Source organism: Vicugna pacos, chromosome 15 (assembly GCF_048564905.1).
Source record: "Vicugna pacos chromosome 15, VicPac4, whole genome shotgun sequence".
Classification (NCBI taxonomy): Eukaryota; Metazoa; Chordata; class Mammalia; order Artiodactyla; family Camelidae; genus Vicugna; species Vicugna pacos.
The window spans coordinates 35,623,074-35,643,044 of NC_133001.1; the positions used below are offsets into that span (position 1 = coordinate 35,623,074).

The 19,971-nt window shown below is 40.6% G+C and overlaps 1 protein-coding gene across 2 annotated transcripts in view; it reads right to left on the reverse strand.

Moving 5' to 3' along the window:
• Window positions 1–18,316: 18,316 nt before the first annotated feature.
• VIT (vitrin) overlaps window positions 18,317–19,971 on the reverse strand; it is a 91,536-nt gene continuing 89,881 nt past the window's right edge. For both annotated transcript variants that reach the window (XM_072937930.1, XM_072937928.1), the window contains exon 14: window positions 18,317–18,926. In XM_072937930.1, the coding sequence (XP_072794031.1) occupies window positions 18,748–18,926 (179 nt within the window). In that variant the 3' untranslated portion in view covers window positions 18,317–18,747. The remainder of the gene's footprint in view (window positions 18,927–19,971) is intronic.

The following is a 19,971-nucleotide window of genomic DNA, read 5'->3' on the forward strand; positions in this document are numbered from 1 at the left end:
TTCTGTTGCTGCATAACAAATTACCACAAGTTTAGCAGCTTTAAACAGCGCCCATTGATTATCTCATAGTTCTGTAGGTTAGAACTTTAAGCAGGCTTTGATTGTGCTCTCTGTTTAGTGCCCAGTAAGATGGAAATGATGATGTGTGTCTGGGCTCTTAACTGAAGGCTCTGGGAAAGGTTTCACTTCCAGGCTCTTTCGTGTTGGCGGAATTTGATTCCTTGGAATTGCAGGATGGTTGTACGATGGATGTCTCTGTTCCCTTGCTGGCTGTCAGCCAGGGATTGTTCTCAGCTCTCAGAGGCTGCTCTGCAGGGTTTGCATGTGGTCCTCTCCATCTTCAAAGATAGCAAGCATTCATCAAATCCTCGTGCTTTGACTCTGTTTTTTGCTACCAGTCATAGAAGACTGCTTTTAAAGGGCTCATATGACTAGGTTAGGTCCACCCAGGTAATTTCTGTATGTTGAAGTCAACTGGTTAGTAACCTCAGTTCTACCTGCATAATCCCTTTGTTCTGTAAATGTAACATTATCATAGAAGCAACACCAGAGGCAAAGATCATGGGGGCCATCTTAGAATTCTGCCTACCATAAATATTCATATTTTTTTAATACCTTTACATCCATTTTTATTTTTATTCATATTTTTGATCATGTTTCTATTGTGTTTGTCTTTTTATTTAACTAGTGTGTAGGAGCTTTTTGTATATTATATATATTAAGCCTTTCTATTCTTGGTTGCAAACATTTTTTTTAACTCTTACTAGCTGTTGATTAACCACATTAATAAGTACTTTTTCCGTAGAAAAGTTAGCCATTTGGATTTCACCCTTAAGGTGAATTGCATATTTGTATTTTAAATTCACTTTAAATTTTTTAAATTTTTATTTTCATTTTATTTTTCATTTTTATTAACATTTGCCCATATTTATGCTGTCTTTTTAAAAAAATTATACGTGCTCTTTGTATATTACATATAAATTCTTTCTCTTATTTGCAAACTTTCTCCAGATCTGCGGTCTATTGACCATATTTATAATACCTTTTCCACTCAAAACTTTATATTAATATATATCCAATATATTATATTATTTTTTTAAGTATAGACATTTCATGAATATATAAACATTTCAAAGTATTCTGTATTGTTTAAAATCTTCACCCCTGAGTGGCATATATAGTCTCCCAGAATGGCTTCTGCATTATTTTTGGTTTTTGTTGTTAGTAATTTTTTTACATTTGTCTTTACTCCTTTTGGAATTTGTTTCTGTATAGAATGCAAGCTATGGATCCAACTTCACTTTCTACCAAGTGGGTTGCCAATTGTTCCACCACCCTTTATTGAGGAAACTCTCTTTTCCCAATGACTTGAAACACAAACTTTGTCGTGTATGAAGTTTTCTTAGATGAGATTTGTTTCTGAATGTGGTAGTCTGTTTCACTTCTGGTTCTCTTTACCTATGGCAGTATTATATGGGTTCAATTACAGTGGCTTTATAAAATGATCAGGTAGAGCATTTTCCCACCCCACACTCTATCTACTGTTCTTTTTACTATTTTTCTTGGCCATTCTTAGGCATTTGAAGTTTGTGATCATTTTTTCCAATTAGGGGTTGAAATTGCCTTAAATTTACAGATGAATTTTGGGAAATTTGACATGATATTGTCTTCTAAGAAAAGAAAATGGTATCATTTTCAGTTTGCTCACCTCTCTTTTCTGTATCTTTAGTAGGAGAGTTTTTTGTTTTGTTTTGTTTTTAATTTAAATCTTTGGTCATTACTGTGAATGGGTTTTTTTTCCATTTCCATTTCTAAAGGCTTATTATAAATAAAAAGCCTGTTTTTTCTGTGTACTTACATACAGCAAATTTATTATATATACTTACTAAATTTTCTCATTAATTTCAGCAGTTTTCACTAGAATCTCCTGGGATTTTTAGAAATATGATGACACTCAAAAATAATTCAATTTGTTTTTTGCAGTGTTTGTCAGATTCTTTTCTAGAATCTTTATTGTCTAGAAACTCCATCATAGTGTTGGGTGATAATGATAATAGCAGGCATCTCTGTTACTGATTTTGGTTGAAATAGTTTGGTTATTTAGAATATTTGTATGGCTGTTTAGTAAATAGTCTTTATCTTATTAAAATACATTCCTTACTGTTTTACCAAAAGATTTTATTAGGAATAGCTGCTGAATTTTATCAATTGCCTTTTCAGCATCTTTTGATGTAGTCATGTGTTACTTTCTTTTAATCTGTTGACTAGCTGGATTATGCATGGAGTTGCTGGCATTAAACTACTCTTGTCTCCTTGTAATAAAGCCTACTTAATCATAATGTGTTATTCCTTTCTTACAAATCAATATTCTAGTTGCTAATCTTTTAATTAGAACTGTAGCATGAATATTCATAAGTGAGATTAGTCTGTAGGTTTCTTTAGTAGATTATTTTATTAGGTATAAAAATTAAGCAGATTGGCAAAACATGGGAGTATTCAGAAGGTTCACCCACTGCTGGTGAGGATGCAAATTTATTCAACTACATTGAAAAACCATTTGGCAGACTTTACTAAAGTGAAAGTATTCATACCATGGAATGTAGTAATTCTGCTTTTAGGCATACGCCCAATAAAATGCATACATATGTTCACCAGAAGATACGTTTTAGAATGTTTATAGCAACACTATTAGTAAAAGCCTCAAGCCTGAAACTACCTAAAAGTTCATCAACTGTAGAACAGATAAATACAATTTTGTCCATTGATACAGTATACAATGAGAACAGTTTATAATTATGTGCCAGATATGGATGAATCTCAGAAACATGATCAACCTGAAAAGCCAGTTATAAAAGAATACTGCATACTTTCCTTCATATAAAGTACAAAATCAGGCGCAACTAATCTGTGCTGTTAGAAGTCAGGAAAGTGGTTATCCTCATTGGGAGGTAGGTAAGAGATGAGACGGTGTCTGAAAGGAAGTCACGGGAACTTCTGGAGTGCTGGTGATGTTTTGTTTCTTTATCTGGATGCCTGGTTACGTTGGACTGTTCAGTTAATGAAAATTCATCTAACACACACATGTACACTTTTCTGTTTGTATATATACTTCAATAAAAAGTTTTTAGAATAATACTTGTTTCATAAAATGAATTGGGGGATTTTCATCCTTTCCTATGGTTTAGAATTATTTAAAAGATAATTGAAATCACCTGTTAAAGATTAGATGGAACTTGGCTGAGAAATCTTTTGGTCTGAAGCCTTCTTTATTGTGTAGGACTGTCTCATGCATTTTAGTCTGCCTCCCTGGCTCATGGGAATATGAAAAAAAATATATATATATATAAAATTTATTGCTCACCCCTACTTCCTTTATTATCCTCTAGATTAAAGTCTCTGTTCTAATTAGTATCTTGTTTGGGTTAGTATTTTCCTTTGGTGGGGTAATATAATCTCTGAATATCTGGTAAACCATAATTCTTTTTTCATCCTACTAGGTGAGTGAGATCTTGGCTGGGTATAGTATTTTGGGATTATAGATCTGTTTGTCCAGTGGCCTAAAAAACGTATTCTAGGTTTTTAGTGTTGCAGTTGAGACGTTTGATGCTACTCAGGATCTTTTTGCTTTGTATGCCACTTGCTCTTTTCATCTGGAAGTAATTAAAAAAAAAGTCTTCTGGTTAAGGAATTAATTTTGATCTATGATTTGAGATATTTTTTCACTTTCAGGCCACTAAGTCACATCTCACACATGACCTCTCTCCTTTCCTTTTGTTTTTTAAGTTTCAGGAAATCTTTTGTGTGTAATTGAATCTGCTTACGTGGACCTAATTATTTTTTCAAGTTGTCGGTCACATCCACAGCCCTATTTCATTGAAAACTTTTTCTGATTATACTATTGTCCGTCCTCCCCCCGCCCCCCACATCTCTGATAATTTGGCTCCCTGTATATACTATTGTCTTTGTTCGTAGAGCTCAGCTGCTTGGAATTATGGTGTGCTCCAAAAGTTGTGGAAGACATGGCAATCTCTGCTCTGAGGTTTTTGGGAAGCAGATGGGTTGTCAGTGTAATGGCATAAAAGGAAGGCTGTCTGTGTTTCGTTTCCCCATAACTCTTCCTGCTGCAAAGACATAGAGAGAACTTGAACTATCTCTTAGCTTCTTTTCAGCTCCTTGGGGACTGGGATGATCAGTTATTCTCAAGCTGGTCAATGTTGCTTGCCATGTGAATTAGAAATTATGAAGATTTTATATATATATATATATATGTATATACACATACACATACATACATACACACATACATGGCTTGGTTTTTAATCAAGCAGAAGTTACAACAAGATGATAGCCTGCTCACTGTTAAGCTTTATGATTATAAATGGTGAACAGTTAAAACAAAAGAAGTGTTCATTTTCCATACTGAATTCCCCACGGCAAGTTGAAGGATGAGGAATAGAAAATTAAGGTGGATCAAGAATTTTCTCAGAATCTCTTCTGAAGATTCTTGAATCTGTAACTAAGGAGGTATATTACTCTGCTTCTCCATTTCCCTTACCCTTGGAAAGTGAAGACACCAATTCTTTCTTACCTTCTCCTTGAATCTCATCACTTTACCTAAACCTCTCTTGTTTCCATGTCATTTGGAAGAGTTTGCACAATAGTTTGGTTCCTGATACTATAGTCACTGGACAATTTCCCAAGAAACTTTGCCAAGAATTTAAAAACACTTCTTAAGTACAAACATGTAAAATAAATGGCAAAGAATAATCTGGGATGGGTCATGGATATTAGCTACTTGCCTATTTTATTCCAAGTGTGTTTGGTCATTGTTACTGGACCATTTGTTTTCAATGTTCAGACGAAGTGCAGCCCTGCCAGTTTACTTTCTGTTTCTCATGTCTGAGAAAACCAAATAAATAATGACATAAAAATTAGGAGTTATTCCTCCCCTACAATAAGAAGTCCAGAGTAAGGAAGTTACTTGCATTTACCTGTTTGAAATATCAAGAAAGACCCCAGGCTCTTTTTATTTCTCTTCTGCCATCCTTAGGGTATTGGATTTTCATCTATTGTTTGGATTCAAGATGGCTCCCATGGTAACAATCATGTTATCCAAGTTCAAGGCAAGAAGAAGGTAAAAAAGGGGAAGGGCAGTACTAATGAGGACTTTTCTCCTTTTGACAGTAAAGGAAATCTTCCCAGAGGCCCTCCCTCCAACAGACTTCCCCCCATACCTGGTTGGCGAGAACATTGCCTTCCTCCATTTAATGCATGTTGAGAAAGTGGGTATCTCACTTTTTCAGCTTTGGTAGTAGGAGATGGCAAGGAAGAAGTCAATTTCAAATGGCTTTCGGGTTAGATAACAAAACTCTTCTGCCACAACTACCCCATTAGAAGGGAATCTCCTTTGTCACTCATTTCTATTTTGCATTTTCCCTTATCTTTCCTCTCACCCTGATTATGAAAGGTAATATATGTAATTTGTAGACATTGAGTCCTAATATCCTGACTCTTAAAAACAGTGCCTCAAATCACCTCCCAAATGAGACATTTGCTTCCTCCATAGGATATCACAATCATTATGATCTTGTTTGTCCATTCCCTGCTTCAGATTTACTCACTCTCTGAAGAATGATCAAACATCAAAGCCTGGTAAGTAGGCTTCCTTTCACACAAATCCTGAAGAAATCTATTATCTTGAGTTTGTTCCTAAGGTGGTTGTTTAAGTTTGGTGCATGACTCTTGCATTCTTTCTACCCTGAGAGGATTATCTTTTACACCTTAGAAGAGGTTGTTGGTCTGTTTTCCTGAAGATGCTGAGAAACCATAAAAAAATGCCATAAAAAATAAACATTGTTAGGCATAAATACTTGGAGCCAGCCAACTAAAAACAAAACAAAACAAAACCCCCAAAATTCATACCCTTTTTATATAAAAAATGTACTTCCTTTGCTTTTTAGAATTAAAGACCAAATTATGTTTCTGGCCAAGATGGAGTAACAAAGATCAGATTTACCTCTCCCCTTTAAACAACTTATAAACATAAAGAAGAAAAAAAAAAACCCAAGTTTTCAGATACTGAGCAATAGCCAGAACAAGAAATAATCCCTGAGAGAGAGGAAAACAAATTGTTGCCCCAGCTTCCTGCCTTGAGTGTCCATCATTCAGTACTGGGATGTGCAACCCAGGCGGAGCCTAGATGTTTCTGTGAGTTGAAAAGGCAGAGTTGGGAGTTTGGCAAGTCCAAGGCAGCTAGAGTTTGCAAGGCAAAATACTACAGGAGAGCTCTGGAGATCTCAACTGGGCCTTCCTCAAGTCTTCAGTTGAGTATTGATAAGGATAAGCATGTGAGAAACCTTTCAGAAGCTGAGGAAGAGTGACCCAAAAGATAAAAGCCCCTGATGTTACATAGGGTTGGAATAATCCCCTGAAGTTATGTAGAGTTGGAATAGCTCATGTTTCCACTGGGCATACTGGAAGTATATCATAAAATTTGAGGCATTAGGTAGAGGACTTACAAGGGGATGGCTGCCTCATTACTGTGGAAAAAACTCAGCCCTGGGCTAAAGGTTGCTTTGGTTCTGCTTTCAAGTTTAAAAGTAAGACCTGAAAGGATCAAATTATTTTCAAGTGACTATGACCCAGAACAAAGCTTATATATATACACACATACACACATACATATATGTATATAAATAAATTTATATTTGAATATACATTTGTATAATTATTTAAATACACGAGAATATCTAGCACTCAATAAGGTAAAATTCATAATGTTTGGAACCCAATTATCAGTATGCAAAGTAACACGAAAACAACCCAAAATGAGGAGTCAAATTTAGTAAACTAAAAATCACCCAGAATTAAAACATGATAGAATTAGTAAACAATGACGATTAAATGTTACAACTATCCTGATATGCCAGAAGGCAATGAAACAACATCTTTAAAGTACCAAAAAGAAAAAAATCTGTCAACTTGAAATTCTGTACCCAGTAAAATTATATTTCAAAAATAAAGACATGCAAGAGCCAAAAATATTCATGACTAGCATATATTAAAGCAAGTCTCTGGGCAGAAAGAAATTAATCCCAGATGATAAGAGAAAAAAATTACTTTTTAAATCACTGTAAGTGATAATTGACAGTTTAAAACAACAAAAAATAATATACAGAGGGTTGTAAAATGTGGAAGTAAAATATATGAGAACAATAACACAAAGACTGAAAGAGGTTAAATAGAAGTAAACTGCTATAAGGTTTTTACAATGTATGTGAAGCAGTATATTATCTGAAGACAAACTGTGATAAATTATAGGTGTATACTATTGAACCTAAAGCAACCACTTAAAAAAAAGTGTAGCTAATAAACCAACAAAGGAGACAAAAGAGAATAATAATAAATGTCCAATTAATCCAAAAGAAGACAGAAAACTGAAAAGGGGAACAAAGAACAAATGTGACACATAGAAAACAAACACCAAGATGGTGGATTTAATTCCAACCATAGAAGTAGTCACATTAAATGTAAATGGTCTAAACACCATGATTAAAAGGCAAGATTGACAGTTTAGGTACAAATAATGAGACCTTGCCTTCACTGAATGTGCATACAAGAAGCCCACTTTAAATAAAAAGACTCATATAGGTTAAAAGTAAAATGATAAAATTGACACAACATTGTAAACTGACTGTACTTCAATAAAAACAGAAAACAACAACAACAAAAAGTCAAAGGATAAAAAAATATACACCATACCAAAAGAAAGCTTTGGCTGTATCAGACAGAATAGATTTCAGGGAAGAGAATATTACCAGGGCTAGAGAGTTTCATTTCATAATGATTAAGAGATCAGTTCATCAAGAGAACACAACTCCTAAAAGTTTATACACCTAATAACAGAGCTTCAAAATAAATGGTGCAAAAACTAACAGAATGAAGGGGAAAATAGACAAATCTACAATTATGGTTGGTGATTTCAACACCTCTCTCAATAATTGATAGAACAAGGGGGCAGAAAGTTAGTATATAGAAGACTTGAGTAACACTACCAGCCGCCTTGACCTAGTTGACATTTATAGAACATTCCACCCAACAACAGCAGAACATACTTTTCCCCCCCAAATGCCAAGAACATTTACAAAGATAGACCGTACTCTGGACCATAAAACAAGTCTAATAAATGTTAAAGGATTCAAATCATACAAAATATGTTCATGGGCTACAGTGAAATTAAATTAGAAGCCAGTAAAAGAAAGATGTCTGGAAAATCCCCAACTATTTAGGAACTGAATAACACACTTCTAAATAACCAACGGGTCAGAGGAAACTTAAAAAGGAAAATTAACAAGCATTTAGACTGGCGAGGATGTGGAGCAACAGGAACATTCATTCATTTGCTGGTGGGAATGTGAATGGTACAGCCACTTTGGAAGAAAGTTTGGCAGTTCCTTACAAAACTAAATATATTCTTAGCATATGACCCAGCAATCATGGTCCATGGCATTTACCCAACTGAGTTGAAAGCTTTTAATCACACAAAAGCCTGCACAGGATGTTTATAGAAGCTTTATTCCTAATTGCAGAGACTTGGAAGCAACCAAGATATCTTTCAGTAGGTAAATGAATTAATAAACTGTGGTACATCCAGACAATGGAATATTATTCAGTGCTAAAAAGAAATGAGCTGTCGAGCCATGAAAAAACATGGTGGAAACTTAAATTTGTATTTCTAAGTAAAAGAAGTCAATCTGAAAAGGCTATATACTGTATGATTCCAACTGTATGACATTCTAAAAACTATAGAGACAGTAAAAAGATCAGTGGTTTCCAGGGACTAGGGTGGAGGAAGGGATGAATAGGGAGCACTGACGATTTTTAGGGCAGTGAAACTATATGTATGATACTATAATAGTGGATATATGTCATTATGCATTTGTTGAAACCCACAGGATGTACAACACCAAAGGTGAACCCTAATGTAAACTATGAGCTTTGAGTAATAATGAAGTGTCAGTGTAGGCTCATCTATTGTAATAAATGTACCACTCTGGTTGGTGATGTTGATGGTGGGGGAGGCTGTGTGTGTGTGAGGCCAGGAGTTAAATAGGAAATCTCCATACTTCCGGTTCCATTTTGTTGTGAACCTAAAACTGCTCTAAAAAGTAAGGTCTATTTTAAAATGTTGAGGTGGGGGGAAAGATTTTGAACTGAATGAAAATGAAAACATACCAAAATTTGTGGGATGCAACTGAAGAGTGCTGAGAGGGAAATGTGTATAGTGCTAAACTCCTATGTGGAAAAAGAAGCAGCTGTCAGTTTGATGATCTCAGCTTTCACATCAAGAAACTAGACAAAGAAGGGTTAGGTAAACCCAAAGCAAGCAGAACCAAGGGAATGATAAAAATAAGAGCAGAAATCAACATAATGTAAAACAGAAAAACAAGAGAAAACCAATGAAAACATTGGCTGGTGTTTTTTGAGAAGATGAATAAAAGGAAAGCTATTCTGGTGGGTTATCCAGACAAACTCCTGCCCAAGTAGGTGAAGGAGAGGACTTGCAACACTGCCTCGCACTCAGGAAGAATGATAAGAGAGGTCTTTGGGGAATGAGAAATACCTATTTTCCTATGTGCTGTTAGTTATCAGTTTCCAGAATCAAGTAAGACCCAATGTGTTCTTCAGTGAGGGAAAAAACACAGGACTTCTTTGTTCTTCTGGGAAGTTGTTCATACCTTGTCATTTGAGGAGTTTGCATATATACTGTATTTGAAAGTTCTAAAACAATATTTCTTTATGTAATTCTATATGCCTAGCTTCACACTTCAGACATCCTTCTTTCATCTTCACTCCCTATTATTCAAAATTTATCAATTTGAATCTGCTTCAGAGCTTCACTTTAATTTGTTCTAAATAACCAATGGGTCAAAGGAAAATTAAAAAGTATTTAGACTGACAAGAATGGCTTTTTAGCTTATTGGCTTTCTGTTTTCTTCTGTGAGGAGCAAACCTTAAGTGATTGTTGTTTTCCCCAAAATATTGCATAATTTTGTGATTTACTTAAGTCTTTTTTTCCTGAGAAAAACTTGTGTTTGAAGCTGCAATTTATCAGATGTGTGACTCTGGGACCAGTAACATCCCTGAGTCTTGGTTTTTCCCTCTAAAAATAGAGGGATAGTGCCTTCACATCTATTATCCCAATTAAGTCCCTCAAAGATGGTGCCAGGCACATGAAAGCCCCTCCGGAAGGCCAGTTTCTCCACTCCCTTCCTCCTCACTCCCACCCCTGCACACCTCGGGCAGCTGTGAGCAGCACTTGGCCTGCAGGGAGAAACTTCACTGTGGAGAATTCTGGAACTGGTAACCAAAAGCAACACATTACAAAGACCTCTTGTTTTAGAAACCTTCATAATCTGAATGTTTCCAGGTGATTTATTTAGAAACCTCCTTAGAAAAGGAGTCAAACTAAAGTAAAACTAATTTTCTCCATTCCTCATTTTTTCCAGAAAATAGATTTACTTAAGGGAATTTACAGGCAATGCCATAGTCAGGAAGAAAAGTTAAGAAAGCTCCCTTTTAGTTCCCCAAGTGTGCTTTATTGAGACACAGCCTTGCTCCTAAAACTGTGGAGAGGGGTAAGTACCAATAGTGAGAGTGGACACTGATCCGTCCCTCTCCCATGACACATCGTGAATCAATTTTAGTATCGCTTCCTGTAAGGGCCTCAGTCTCAAGACTTTCTGCCTACGGTTCTTCAGACAGTCACTCCTACCTGATCTGCCCAGGCAACACCTATGCCCTGTCCCTGCGCAAAGGCTGCTGGGTCACCACTCCGGCTGTGGTGAAGGCAGTGCAATTGCAAACATTCATAGACCAGAAAAGGGGACTTTTTTTTGTAAGAAAAAGTTCTCCGGTCACTGGCAGGTCATTTGCAGCTGGGGCAGGTGACTGGGGTGGGACTTGGCATTGCAGCAGATGTGCAGGATCAGGGGCATCCAGAAATGTCATGGGGGAGAGTGTTGCGGTAGGGAGGAAGGCAGCTGCCGTCAAGTGGCCAGGCAGTCCCTGTGCAGCAGGGGTCACTGTCATAGCCAGGCAGGCTGCCACTTTGCAGTAGCTTTGTCTGGTAAGGACAGACACAACGGACCCAAGTGGATTCAAACAGTTTACTTCATAGTCAGCTTCCTTGTCCTAAGGGCAACACCAAAATAAAAGGGGCTGGATGACAGGCAACATGAGTGGTGGGGCACTGATTCTAAAGGGCAGTGAATTCCCTTTATAGGCTGCAGGTATTCCCTGTGGAGGGGCAGATGGAAAGTCCTAGGCTGAAAAGAATGTTTTGTGAACGCCTCCTATGAGATGGAGAAGTGGACAAAGTGGCCTGTGACAGCACCTTACAAACTGCCCACCTTGCCATGCTCCTGGGATGATCTGAGGATGTTCCAGCAAGCCCTGCCCACGTAGCCCTCGTCGGGGTGTGTAATGTTGCCAGGGTGCCACGGCAGAGCCACTTACCTGCAGCAGCCACCGTTATGTTCCCATGGAAGGAAGCAGATATGAGAAAAAATTTCACTGTAGAGTTGGAGGGTGTGCCTGACAGTCCTGAACCGGCTTTCACCCAAGGGAATTATCCTGAGACACAGAGTTTGATCAGAGAAAATTTCTTAGAGCCACTTGTTTCTAAAATGCTTGGTTTTTGTAAATGTTCAGAGTCCCTTGAAAGTCAAGACAGTTCATTAACCAAATACCTTCTCTTTAAAATAAGAAGGCTGAGGGAGGTTCCGCACTGGGACTCCTTCCTTTTCACCCCTCAGCTGCCCAGGGCATACCTGCTATCTGCCACTTACTCTGTGTTTAACAGCCTGTCAGCAAGTGGACTAACGTTGTCTGAGCTGGTGAGTAACTCGTAGGTAATGATCAGGGAAATAGAGAAAAGGACATGGAAGACAAAAGGCACCTTAGAATGTCAGGTAACAGTTCAGTCTCCCAAGACCTTGGATTTGATGCTGCAGAGTATAAAATAGAGTTTTGTGTGTTTTCAATGACATGGTGAATATAAGGTGCCAGCACCGTTCATGGAACATTGCGACTTCATAATCGATGTGTAGGATGGATTTACCCCCCTCACCAGAATTTCCCTAAGGCCTCCCCAGCCTGGGTACAGACGAGTCATATGAAGATGGTTGCTCAATGGTGTCTTGTTCTCACTGGCATACTGTGGGACTGAGTATTTTGGTCGAGGGGGGTGGTCCATGAGGGATGCCCCAGATCTGCTCATGAACATGCCTTTGGCCCTGCCAGGACCATCTTGGCTGCTGCCACGTGGGCAACTTCCCACTGAGGCTGCCACGGCTCCACCGGTATTTTGTTTTGAGAGATCTTTGCTAACTGTCCAGGATTAGAGCGACTCCAGGATGAAAGTGTTGGTTTTCCATTTCAGGAGAATGCCCCCTCTCTGTAGGTAGAAGCAGGCATGTGGGTGTTCCAGTCCTTGCATTTAGGTCAGAGAAGCTGGAAAGATCCCCTGGAGTTTCCACACTGCCACTGTCCCCTGATTCAATGAGAGTATTCTCTTAGGAGAAAACCAAATTACACGACTGCTTTGCCATTTAGAAAACTTCGTCTGCTCATTTATTTTGCTTGGTGCGTATCTTAGACAGTCATTACCACAGGGGGTTGTAACCTTCAACTTGTCCCTTTTCCCTCTTTGGCTTTAAAATGCCACACAGTCCCCCTGCTGAGGTTGGAAAGAAACTCCCTTTCACTGTGATTTCAAGGAGAACTTGGAGAGTATTAAGATAATTGAAAAAAAAGTTGATATCATAGTATCAGGATTCAACTTTACAGATGCCCTGGGGATGTCAGACCAACAATTAGATTGATTTTGGACCTTGCTTTGGTGTTTGCACAGTTTCCATGGCTTCCAGAGCCTCACACTTTCTGTGCCCTGGGCAGCCCTGTAAAGGCTCTTTGTTGAGAACCTCAGATTCCAATTTGCTGTTAACCTGAATACACCCTGCTCACCTCAACCAAGTACGAAACTAGAGGAGGCACAGAAAGGGGCTATTCAGCTGGAATTGTGTTTTTTATACGAAAGTCTCAGCTGCCAAGCCAAGTATAGTATTTGCTTACTTGGGCAGCTTACTGCCTGCAGGCCCCGTTTGTGTAAGAGGGACCCTGGCAGGGATAAAGTTAAGCTCAGTATTTTTCAATTAGGGGACATTGAAAAAAAAAAAGAAGAAGAAGAAAAGAAAAAAGCAAAGCCTGCATTGAAATTGTGGTCTTTCAACCTTGTTTCCCATGTCGATGGTTACCTAAATAGTACGTTTCTCCTCAATTAGGCCTTCAACTAAAAGCAGAGGTGGAGCCCGGAGGCAGCACTTCTGATGGTCTGAATGATTTTCACCGGCTAACGGCCTGTAAACAAGTAATATCTCATAGCCGTGGAGGCCAAGAGAAGTGAAAGGGAGCCTTAGACAGTCGTTGGTTTTCTTGGGGAAAGCTTCTAAGCAAAACAGAGGGAGACTGCAGAGCTGGAAGACAGCTATTCAGCCTGCATTTGATTTTCCAAACTTGGGAACTTGTGGACATGAATTTGCTGGCATTCAGGAAGACTTGATGCTTTAAGGAAACTCAAAAGGTTATTAATGGCAAGGTGATCAGACAGAACGATGGGGGTGCCCATCCCCAAGCAGCCACATCAGCTGGGTTTGCCGGTGGCCCTGCTAAAGGAGGCTGCATCACGAGGTCAACCGTTAATGGCTGGGAAGTTTCACTCTGTTCTGTCTCTGCCGGTTGTTCAACAGTTTTCCAGAGGAAGGTCACTCTGGAGGAGAGGAGAATGAGAGGGCTACCCGGTTCTCCTGTCCTCTCTTGTCCCTCCTCTCCTTTCTGAGGCTCTGCTGTCTTCCTGACCTTGGAGCTCATAAGTTCCTTGAGTTCCCTTCCAAAGATCTGCTTGAGCTACTGAGTTGAGTTTCTGTCACTTGCAACTGAGAGAACTTGAACCAACACAGCCTTCCCTGGCCTGGCCCCTGCCTCTCTCTCCAGCTTCTTTTCCTGACACCCCTGCCTCAGCCTCAAGTTTCATGCTGTCACTCTCTCTGTGTGTCACACTGTTCCAAGCCTCATTCCCTCTCTAGCTCCTTGAGCAAGGACCAGGTCTTATTTGTCTTTGGACCCCAGCACCTGTCACAATGTCTGACACATAGTAGGTGCTTAAAACATGCTTGTTGAATGAAACTCAAGAAGGGGAACAGAAAATGGGATTTTCACTTCTGCAGGAAAAAGGGAGTGGAAGTTGAGGACCAGAGTTTCCCTGGGGGTTACTACCAGAAGAGGATTCCAGCCCTTGAAAAACAGTGGTTGTAACATACATAGCGAACCTCCAAAGGCCATTCGGAAGAGTGGTGCAGTCTTGCATGGAGTCAGATTCTCTCTCTTCCTCGCCATCAAATCCTGTTTCTCTCTTCCTGAAATACCTCTGCATCCCATTCCACCAGTGCCATTGCATTAGGGGTTGGCACTGTCAGGGGACTTAGATTCAGAGTTCTCATTCCCTGAATTCCATGTCCTTGATGATGTGTGTGGATTGCATTCCCCTAATGAGAAGGGACTAAGGAGGTCACTGGAAAACAGGTAGGTCAGGATTCTGCATCCAGAGAGCCTAACTCTATCTGAGCAAATCAGGGAAGGCTCCAAAGAGGAGGTGGCATTTGGACTGAGACTTGAGGATGATTAGGAGTTTAACAAGAGGATGGGGAGCCCAGTGTGTTCAGGGAGCTTCAGGGACTGTGGACTGTAGATTAGAAATCACCCATCTTAAGTGAAGGGAGGGTGGTTGTCCAGAGAAGCAGGAGTAGTGATGAGGGAAGTGCAGTTTACATTGGATGTTTGACTCCTACCTTTGTACATTTAATAGACGCTGAGCACACAGTTGGCAGAATTATATATAAAATACATATATTTTAAATTGTCAAGCTTACCAGAGATTCCTCTATGCAGCCACTCCGGTTATTTCGTGTGCCACCATCATAAGAAGCAAAGTGGTTAAGCATTTAGATCCTGGAGTCAGATTGCCCAGTTTAATTCCCAGATCTGCCTCTTCCAGCCCTATCTCTTTCGTTACTCAACGTCTTCATACCTAGGTTGTGTGATCTGTAAAGTAAGAATAATAATAGTACCTCTTTCAGCAAATCATAGGGATAAGTGAGTTAATACATGTGAACAGCGCCCAGCATGCAGCACCCACTCACTAATTGTCAGGCACTTCATGATTTTTTTTTTCTCATGAGGTTGTTTGCAGTTGCCATCCATGTACTTTGTGCATAATCCCGTGATATTAATTATATGATTTTAATTATTCATTTGTGTGTGATTTCTCACTGGACTGTGAATTCCTCAAAGCCATTAGTTGAATAAATACCTCTTTTCAAAGTAATTGAATTCATGCATTCAAGCATATTTCCTACTTATCTATTGGGAACCTTAGAGGAGAACTTTTCTTAGGATTGTGACTGGAAAATAACTTTATTATTTGGAAACTCCTCTTTGAGGCTGGAAAAGCCTTGGTCACAGAAGCATCCTCTTCTTTGCAAAACCATGCTGGCCCCCTGAGACTGCCGGAGAACTTGCTTCATGGAGATTTTGTCCTGTTCAGAGGGTTGAAAGAGCCCAGAGAAATAAGAAATACCTGAAGCCTGTCAGTTTGGCTGAAAATTTTTTAGCAGAGCCTTGTTGCAAAACTTATAGTCAAGAAACCTCTTTCACAGGGGTCTAACTCCCAAGAGGTGGGACAGTTAAGTTGAATGGAGTATAGACATCACAGGTACCCAGAGAACCTGGCCTGATGCTCCTTGTCTACTTGTTTGGGTTGACTTGGAGCAGAAAGGGCACAGAAGGGATTTTCTGCTGAGACCACAGAATGAAAGATTTGCCTTAGGAGATTGGCTGGAAGTCGGCAGGACCCAGAGAGCTGTGCAAAGGCTGGACCAGAGCCCCTGAGTGTACAAAAGCAGGAGTGTGTTTGTGGAATGGGGGCGAGGATGGGTTTCTGACCTCCCCCCACAAGAAGGCAGTCAAATGAGTAAGAAGATGGGAAAATAGTACATCTAAATTCTAGTTCTGTCCCTTCGCAGCTGTACAGTCTTCTTCTGGCCTGGGTTTCCTTTTTGTCATTGGAGGGTTTGAGGTAGATTGTCTCTCAGGTTCTGTCTCTGGTGTTAAAGATTTCAGTGGTGGTCCAGCCGTGTTGGACACAGTGTAGGTTGAGCAATGTGGCATTTATATGCAAGCCTCCCAGGGGACCCATCACCACCAGGACCCTAGCCTCCACCCTGCTCTGTGCAAACCCTGCCCCAGCCCCATCCCAGCCTTCCCACTCCTCTCGGCTGCCCGTGAGCCCCCAGAGGTCTCAACCCCTTCCCGCCCCCACTTGCCAGAAGCCCAGTTGTCTTCTTCAACCCGCTTGAGTGGAGGCTGCTTGTGCCTTTTCACTCCGTGTGTTTCAGGAATTGGGATAGATCTGCTCCCAGCTCCCCTGAAGATATTGCCTCGGCCTTCCAGCCCTGTCACTGCTGTCCTCTTCCAACCTCCCTGTCACCTTCTCTCATCCACTGAATATGCATGAGCTTGGCTCACTGCTTCTTTCTCCATCCCGACTCCTGTCACACTGCCTCTGGTGACCTGAACATCACACGGACAGTTCTGATGAGACCGTAGCCTCTGAGGGCCTCGGCCACCTCACTTGTGATGATCCTTTCCTCCACACAGCACACACTCAAATATGTGTTGACAGCATGTCAACAATGGGCACGTTTGAAGAGGTTTCATTTATCTTCAAAATTACAATATCTGTAACTAGGGTGACCATATAATTTATTTTCCAAACTGGGACAATCTTGTGAATGAAAGAGAACACCCAAAATAATTAAAGTTATATTATTCTTGGAAGTATTTACTTATTGATGACAAGTTGGCTTTTATATTAAGGTCCCTATAAAATAATTCTATTCCAAAACTATTTTCCAAAATAAAATTTTTCTTCAGAAAGTTAACTCATATGCATACATTGAAGTAACATTGAAAAAAACTCCCTTATGTCAATTATCTGCACATTCAAAATCATAGGCAAAATGATTGTTCCTAGTACTTAAGCTCCTTAATTAGTTTCTTAGCTAATCTGTCATTAATGTGTCACTGGTATTTTTATGAAGAATCTCCTTTTTGAAGCTAATTTTTGTATTTTGAAGCTAAAAAATAATTTGGGGGGGAGGGGTAATTAGGTTTATTCATCTATTTATTTAATGGAGGTCCTGGGTTCAAGCCCCAGGACCTTGTGCATTCTAGGCATGCACTCTTACCACTGAGCTATACCCTCCCCCACTGTATTTTGAAGTTTTTGAACAAATCCGTTTGCAACTGCTTTCAAAGTAAAATGTATAATTAATAAATTTGAAATTGCTGACACCTTTCTCTATAGACCACAAGATTTTTAACCGGCGATAATGCCTCAGGTATTGAGAGATTTGGTAAGCTCTCTGCAAATTCTGCTAAACGGATGATATTTTCAATTCAAAATTTCTATGTAAATATTTTGTCCCAAGTATTGACACAAGTACTATCTTTTGGCCTCCGTTTAGAGTATCATTCTCCAACATACATTTTTACAGAACATAACTTGTCAAGAAAGTCATCTCTATTTAGGATTCTTCTGAATGTTTCCCTATGCGTATGTAGTTTCATGTCCTAATAGATGAAGTAAAAACTGGGGTCCAATCAAACCCAGTCTGGCTTATTTTAATGCAACTATTAATAATAATATCTATTTAACAAATGAAAACTCCAAGACAAATGCTAAACTAAATGGGACCCAGAACAACAGGCATAAACAGCTCTACTGGTGACCCCTTGTAGGTCTGTCAGTAGTCCTGGCAGCTCATCAGTACCACCAGAGGGCTCTCCAAACCCGCTGGCCTTCAGGCTCCATTCCCAGAGACACAGCTTCCACCGGTATTGGGATGGGACTCGGATGTGCAGCTCGAGAGCGTCCGCACCGCTTTCAACGCCAGCTCAGCGTGGTCCTCCAGGGCCGTTCCCCGACTGCTCTAGATGTCACAGGAACATAGTGATTGGGATAACAGAGACAAGGGAGGTGAATCGGGAGCAGCCGTGCTGTGGCAACATTTTCTCTGCACCCCCGTGGGTGTGTGGTCACCTTGGGCCAGGAGAGGGTGCACATGCTCTAGGACATGAGAGGAGCAGAGAGGGTGGCCCTGCCACGAAGCCTGTGAACACTACTCGTGACACGGTCAGAGGGATTGCATGAAAGCTTTTCAGACATTTAATTAAGCAACTCCTATATTGTCATGACAAAACTGAAACTTGTGGAGAGTTACAGAATTCTAATGGGAAATTAAAATGTTAAAAACCTCGCAAAAGCGCTAGTTAAGCCTGTTGTAAGTGCCATGTTCTGTTCTCAACATTTATTTTGAAGACAGTTCTCCAAATGTAAAATCCCCAGCACTCCCAAAACGACCTATCATTTTGGCTCATTCTACAAATTTACAATCAATTTCTAACTCCAAGGTTTGAAGTATGAAAACCCACACTGGCAAAGAGTAATAACAACGCGTCATTTCCAAGCCCTGCGTGCCTTGCTGCCCCACGTGTGTCCCCTGCGGCGTTGGGGGTTGTGCCTGAGCCGGTTGGGAAAGAGCGTTTGCTGGTGCTTTGCCTGCTCTGAATTCAGTTCCGAGGCTGTGAGTTGAACTCTGTACAAATGTTCTGGATGACCTGGGGGACCAATTTGTAGAGGTAGTCAAACTCGTCCACAAAGAAGGCATGGTCTCTGGCAGGGTGAGTGGCAATGACTTCCAGCTCGTCCTGTGCAGCCCAGGCCACGCCTATTGCATAGGTGATCACTCCTGTGGGGACAGAAGGTAGATGAAGCAAATGTCACCAAAGAAAAGCACTGAGATGAATCCTTGCCTTCCTGCCACTCTCTTGGCTATTGTGCTTGAACACAACCAAATCTGAAATCAGGACTGTGCCCAAAGCATGAACATCTGCTGTATGCCAGCAGCAGTAAAATTGATGAGTTGCTGTCTCATAGGAGTTTACAGTCTTTTGGAGAAAAGAAAAACAGAAAAATGGAGTAAATACACGATAGGCATTTCATGTCCAGGAGCAGCAAGGGGATGACATTTTGGGACAAGTGAAACTTGGATGCGGCGCAGATTGCACCGCATGGTACACGCCTGCTCTGTGTGTAGAGTCACACAGAATTCAGTCTTAGATGCATCGAAAGCCAGTTCAAGGTCTTTTAAATGAAAATGAAACTGTGGGGTGTCAAATCCATTTCACCTTCCTTCACTAATCAAGGTCATTTTAAGACTTGCATATCCTCCAGGTAGCACATAGCCTGAACAATAAGATGTTCGCCCGAGTTGTTCTCCAGAAACTTGGAGTCAGCTGCCAGCTGAGCTGAGCATCAGGTGTGTCTCGTTCAGCTGAGCTGGTTACGACAGGATAGGCCCACTGACCTCCAACTGGGCATGCGCGGGTGCCCGCTTGGTGACCTTTAAACGTGGAGGCCTGTAGCTTAGTTACGCCTGCGCAGAGTGAAGACGAGCACACCTTTTTCTAATCAAGCCCCTCACGCTCCCCAGACTCCCCACGCCTCAGACCGCCCTGAGACCCTCTGGGGGAGGTCCCAAAGAGGGACGTCTAGAAAATAGGTGAGTGGAGCTGAACGTGAGCTGGGGACAGACGTTTGGAGAAAGCAGGGGAGCCCAGGGCTTGTCGTCAAGAGCTGGTCCACCAGGCTCCCCCCACTACTCTGGAACTTTGGGCGGATTGCTTCTGAGCCTGAAACCGTCTTCCCTCTGCTGATACGAGCCCAAGGGGCCTGCTGGCTGCTGGCGCACGGGCCACCTGCCGTCCCACCACGGTAAGTGCTCCCCCAGGCTC